Source organism: Primulina eburnea, chromosome 6 (genome assembly GCF_022965805.1).
Source record: "Primulina eburnea isolate SZY01 chromosome 6, ASM2296580v1, whole genome shotgun sequence".
Lineage (NCBI taxonomy): Eukaryota > Viridiplantae > Streptophyta > Magnoliopsida > Lamiales > Gesneriaceae > Primulina > Primulina eburnea.
In genome coordinates this window covers 744,465-750,814 of record NC_133106.1, presented here as the reverse complement: position 1 = coordinate 750,814, position 6,350 = coordinate 744,465, and the positions used below count along the sequence as shown (strand labels likewise).

At 36.5% G+C, this 6,350-nt stretch overlaps 1 protein-coding gene across 1 annotated transcript; it reads left to right on the top strand.

Annotated features, from left to right (window-relative positions):
• On the top strand, positions 1–6,270 carry LOC140833709 (kinesin-like protein KIN-14I). Its single transcript, XM_073198033.1, has 19 exons — positions 1–357; positions 782–948; positions 1,091–1,234; positions 1,433–1,669; positions 1,753–1,821; positions 2,107–2,175; positions 2,365–2,442; positions 2,526–2,657; positions 2,754–2,835; positions 2,981–3,076; positions 3,152–3,325; positions 3,413–3,519; positions 3,619–3,796; positions 3,975–4,134; positions 4,199–4,452; positions 4,532–4,695; positions 4,795–4,968; positions 5,144–5,643; positions 5,758–6,270. The coding sequence occupies exons 1-19, from the start codon at positions 234–236 to the stop codon at positions 5,885–5,887; spliced, it is 3,039 nt and encodes a 1,012-aa protein (XP_073054134.1). The 5' UTR covers positions 1–233; the 3' UTR covers positions 5,888–6,270.
• Positions 6,271–6,350: the final 80 nt, after the last annotated feature.

The window sequence follows — 6,350 nt, the reverse complement described above, 5'->3', positions numbered from 1 at the left end:
CTTTACGCGAAGGAAAACATATTTGAAAAAGTAGCAGTAGCATACACTCCACACTACTCAGCCTTTTCCAGTTTGTAGAGAGAGGAAAAAGGTGAAGAAGCCATAGCCAAAAACTCCTCGCTGTAGAGGGAGAAAAAAGTTGCTTCAATATCCATTAACCTCCTTTTTTGGTTACTAAATTGTTGAAGAATTTGTCAAGTTGGCATTCGAGGAATATAATTCAATTTGGTGGGATGGCGGCCTCGACTGAAGGTGCATTCTCTTTCTCTGTGGCGTCAGTAGTGGAAGATGTTCTGCAACAGCATGGAAACCGATCTCGTGGTCTCGATTTGGATGCTCGCAGAGCAGAAGAAGCTGGTAACTTTTCAATTTTTTGGGGGGATTTTGTTGTTTCTTTCCAATTATTTTTCTGGTGAAATTCTGCTTTTTTGACAGGAAATATTGTAGCATCTGTAATTTGCGTGAACTTGAGACCTTGATGAAGTTTAATTCTCTGTTTCTGGATCAAATCCAAAATGTTACATGCTATGTCGTCTGAACACGGAGTGAATTTGTGATTGTGCCTTGGACTGTTCTTTTTTTCTTTCTCCGTTTTGTGAAAGTACGATTATTTGTTTAGATTCGTTCGTCACGAATGGTGATTTGTAGAGTAAACCTGACTTTTCAGTGTCTTCCATTATAAAATATAAATGTTTAAAGATAATTATCACATCAATGTTTTTTTTTTGTTTTTTGTTTTTATAATGGATCAACCTTAGGTAATAAATCTCTGTCTGTGCAGCAATAAGAAGATATGAAGCAGCTGCATGGCTACGAAAAGTGGTTGGAGTGGTGGGTGCAAAAGATTTACCCTCGGAACCTTCAGAAGAAGAATTTAGGCTTGGTTTAAGAAGTGGAATACTTCTCTGCACAGCACTAAATAAAATTCAGCCTGGAGCTGTGCAAAAGGTCATTACAATTAGCTTTCCATGCACGTACACATATACTCATTTATATATATGTGTGTATATATACATATCACCATATCACACCCCTCTTCATATGCATTACAACAGCCTTTAATTATCATAAAGAATCAATTTAATTACAGGTTGTTGAAAGTCCATGTGACCCTGCTCTTATACCAGATGGTGCTGCATTGTCTGCTTACCAGTATTTTGAAAACTTAAGGAATTTTCTCGTAGCTGTGCAAGAGATGGGGATGCCTACTTTTGAAGCCTCTGATCTTGAGCAGGTAACTGTGGATGCTAGAGTTGAATTTCTAACAAATATAAAGGAAAAGGGACAGCAGTTACTTCCTTATTGAATTGGAAGAAGCAAGGATCATGTGTCCGTAATAACCTGCTAACAAATTCGAATTTGAGTTAGCAAGATATAATTAATAATTAAGAAGCTGTGATATTGACAATATGAGATTTTTCGGAATTTTCAGGGCGGAAAATCGTCAAGAATTGTGAACTGTGTGTTGGCACTGAAGTCCTATAGTGAATGGAAACGGACAGGGGGAAATGGCATTTGGAAGTTTGGTGGAAATGTTAAATCCACTGCATCTGGAAAGCAACTTGTTCGCAAAAACTCTGAGCCATTCACAAGCTCTCTATCAAGGTGCATGTCCGCAAATGAGAAATCCTTGAGTGGCGTATGTAGTGATGCAGAATTAAATAGAATGGTAAGTACGCTGTTTTTGAAGAGGACATCTTATTCCGAGTAAATAAACTTGATTTCTGTGTTTTCTCTGTTTTTAACTTACAGCCTAGTTCTTCCTTGGGACTTCTCGTTCGAGCAATTTTATTGGATAAGAAGCCTGAAGAAGTTCCAAATGTGAGCAAATATGCAAGTTTATGGTGAACTGTAATATATTCCACTTCCTAAAATTGTATTTCCATTTTGAGGTTCCAAAAAGTTGGACACTTTCGGTCATCATGTTTGCTTTCTCATGTTTTATGTAATTGGAAAAATTATCCCGTAATTTGCGATTACTTGTTTGTATAATTTTTAATTCCTATTTTATTTTTTATTTTTGGATTTTGAGATATAGCGGCTATCATTTGTAATGTTATTAGTACCTTACTCTAAGAAGTGATTATTTTAGTTTTATATTTGCAGCTTGTTGAATCCATATTAAGTAAGGTTGTGATGGAGTTTGAGGATCATATTGCAGGACAAGTCGAATTGGTATAGGCTTATTTTCTTTATGGTGCCTTAGTCACTTATACATTGTTATGACATGTAAATATTTATTCTCTGATAATTCATTTGAAATTGGTGCATCTTGAAACACCCAGATATTGCTTTAGAGGATCTTATTGTCTTTCTCTCTCTCTCTCTCTCTCTCTCTCTATTTTATGTATGTGTTTCTACCAGAAGAAGGTTAACCTCAAAGACTCCAATATTTCATATGGCGATAAATCTTTACTAAAAAGTACTCCGTCCAGTATGAAGGTAATTTGCTATCCTTTCTCCAATTAAAGTTGTTTCTTGTAAAAGCTCTACTAATACAACTTTTGTACTATTTAACTCAAAAGATGGAACAGAAGATACCAACATCACTAAAGAAAGACGATATGATACAAATGAACAAAATTCATGATGAGGAATCTGAAAGTAAATTTGCAAAGCAGAAAGTGATCGTTGACCAGCAGCAAAAAGACGTTAAGGTAAAGAATTATGGAAGTTGACTTACCTCTTTTTATCTTCTGCTTATCTTTTTTTCCAATATAAAAGCTTGTCATGTTCATTTTTTCTCTCTCTAGATGCTGAGGCAAAATCTTTCTGCTACAAAAGCTGGTATGCAGTTTATGCAAATGAAATTCCATGAAGAAATGCAAAATCTTGGTGAGAATTTGGAATTCCTTGATTTGTTTATATTTTTTTTGGGAGAATATAAGGATGTGAGAATAGAGGAGGTTCATTTATCTTTTCTGAGATTTTTCATTTTGTGTGATCTCTGTCTTAATCGGTGTTTACATTTGATTTAAAGGATTCCATATTAATGGGTTAGCTCAAGCTGCTTCTGGTTATCATAGAGTAGTTGAGGAAAATCGGAAGCTCTATAATCAAGTCCAGGATCTAAAGGGTATAGTGATTTTGTCCAAGTCTTGTCCTTCTGAATTTATCTGTATGCTAATGTTGAAAATTCAAAATCTATCAGGAAGCATTAGAGTATATTGTCGTGTGAGACCTTTTTTGCCGGGCCAGTTCAACTCATTGAGTAGTGTGGAACAAATTGAAGAAGGAAGTATTACAGTGAACACTTTAGCAAAGAATGGGAAAGGGCGAAAATCTTTCCACTTTAACAAAGTATTTGGTCCATCTGCGACTCAAGGTTCGCAAGTCAGTTACTGTAACACTTGATTTAAATGCCATTTTAAGAACTAATGAACATCGTCACAATTTTCTTTCTGTTTTACAGAGGAAGTTTTTTCAGACACACAACAACTAATAAGATCAGTACTTGATGGTTACAATGTTTGCATTTTCGCCTATGGACAAACTGGGTCTGGAAAAACATATACTATGGTAAGAGATAAAAGCTACTTATTTGTTAAAATAATGAGTTGCTGCAGCCTGTTTTTGCTCAAAATTCAATACTAATGACTATTTCTTATGTTTTAACAGAGTGGACCTAAGGATCTCACAGAGCATAGTCAAGGAGTGAATTACAGGGCTTTAAATGATTTGTTCCTACTCGCAGAACAAAGAAAGGATACTTTCTGTTATGACGTGTCTGTTCAGATGATTGAGATATACAATGAGCAAGTTAGAGATCTACTTACTGAAAGCCTAAGCAAAAGATATCCTTTTCAAACCTTTTATTTGGTATTGTGATTGGAAGAATTTTTAAACTTTATTTAATGCAAGAAAGTCATGGACTAGAGTTTCAGTATTGTGGTGGTGATGTACACTTTCAGAAGTGCTATCTTGAGAGACTTTCTCAACCTCACTATAAAAGGATTCCTCAACTAAGCATACATTAGAAATTCGTAACAATTCTCAAACTGGACTTAGTGTGCCAGATGCCAGCTTAGTTCGTGTCTCATCAAAATTTGATGTTATTGATCTGATGACCATTGGACAAAGAAATCGTGCAGTTGGTGCAACTGCACTCAACGACCGTAGCAGTCGTTCTCACAGGTGACTAATTGAAACCTAATTATGTTATTTAAGTGAGTTTTAATCTAACATTTTACTATTGCAGCTGTTTAACGGTTCATGTTCAAGGAAAAGATTTGACTTCTGGAACTATTCTGCGCGGTTGCATGCATCTAGTTGATTTGGCTGGCAGTGAGAGAGTTGATAAATCTGAAGTAACCGGCGATAGACTCAAGGAGGCACAACATATTAATAAATCTCTTTCTGCGTTAGGTGATGTGATTTCCTCTCTTGCCCAGAAGAATGTGCATGTCCCCTATAGAAACAGCAAACTCACTCAATTGCTCCAAGATTCACTTGGTAAGTACTAAGTGTAAATCCATCAATCTTACAATTTCTCACTTCTCTCCTCTTCGGTTAATGTCATCGTTCTATATAGGAGGGCAAGCAAAGACTCTAATGTTTGTTCACATAAGTCCTGAACCTGATGCTGTCGGAGAGACCGTTAGTACACTTAAATTTGCCGAGCGTGTTGGCACTGTTGAGCTTGGTGCCGCTAGAGTGAATAAAAATTCTGCAGATGTTAAAGAGTTAAAGGAACAGGTTGTTACTTTAATTATCTGCATTCTTTCCCTTGTGTTAGCTTCTTGAGTTTTCAAACTATTGGAAAAGTTAATAGCTCAAACAATATTATTGTGATAGATTTCCAGTTTGAAAGCTGCCTTGGCAAGGAAGGAAGGAGAACCATTTTCAATGCAGCAAAAGCAACCTGGCATTCCATGTGGCATGCAGCCATCATCCTTTCAACCTAACTTTGTTAGCATGCAGTCGCCAAATGGCCTTCGGAGACCAATGGAAGATGTGGGCAATATGGAGGTAACTAAACGAATAAAATTTTGTTAGTATTCTCACTTTTACAATCTCAAGGTTGGTACTAACAGAAAAATCTCCGTGAAACGCTAATAGAGCATCTGGCGCTCAGAGAATGCATTTTGAAGAATAATTTTTTTCAAGAATATGTTATTCTGGTTTTAACAATCAAAATCTGCAGAATGGACAGGCCCAGGGCAATTCTGCACCGAGGCAAAAAAGGCAAAGCATGGACCTAGATGAATTACTCGGAAATTCCCCTCCCTGGCCTCCAATCTGCAGCTCTCACCAAAACAATGGGGAGGATGATAGAGAATTGGGATCTGGCGAGTGGGTGGACAAACTCATGGTAAACAGGCTAGATCCTAATAATGGAGCTGAGGACACCATTGGGCGTTTGGTAGCTAACAGTGCCAACATGTCTGATGTCTTGTATCAGAAATATATATCAGATTCTTCCAAATATTTCCCTGGGAAACAACATGATCTATCCTCTTCCAAAAACCAGTGTGTTGTCAATACTGCCGATGATTTGGAAGAGGTTGACGCTGCAACAAGTGACTCATCTGAGCCAGATTTTCTCTGGCAGTTCAATCATTCTAAACTTGGTAACTTCAGTAATGGCGTTGATTCAAGAGTTCAGAAACCTGATAAAAAACAAGTCATAAATCAAGAAATCAGGTAATGAAAATCTTATTGACATCTTGCATACTTGATACTTATCCACCGTTCTCTGTTAAGAACTGATTTTAACAAAAAAAATTGTGATGATTTTCATTTTCTTGACTCTCTCAGGACCATGATACCAAAATCAGGCCCATCACCATCTAGAAAAACTGTTAATGGAGCTGGTCAAGGTCATTATCTTCCCAGGAATGGAAGGCAGACTCTTGAAACACACCGTAAGACAGGAATTAGAAAGTAAAGAGTCACTGCTGGTCTTTCTTCTGTCTTACCTCCAATCTTTCAATTTTTTACTTTTACTTCACTGAGAAGTATACTTATAGTTTCTTATTGATTTCTACATATTTTTCTTCATTGCGTCATTTTTTTGTGTATATACAGCAGCAATTATTTCAGTTGCTCACTATCCTTGTATAATGTGGTCGTGTTTACTTTTGATGATTTTTTTTTCTTTTTTGTGTGAAAATAGGCGATGCTTCTTATTTAATGACTGGATTTCAAGAAAGTGTGCCAGTTTTTACTTTTGATACTTGAGAAAAGGCTGTGAATTTTACTCCTGTCTTGTGAAGTATGGAGTTTAAATGACATGCAATAAAGCAAGACAATTCTGCACTCTTTTATCTTGGAAACCTATCATGCTCTGTCATTCATAAACGCCTAAACTTTCCCACTCGTGCTTACATCCATAACCACGCATCAATAAA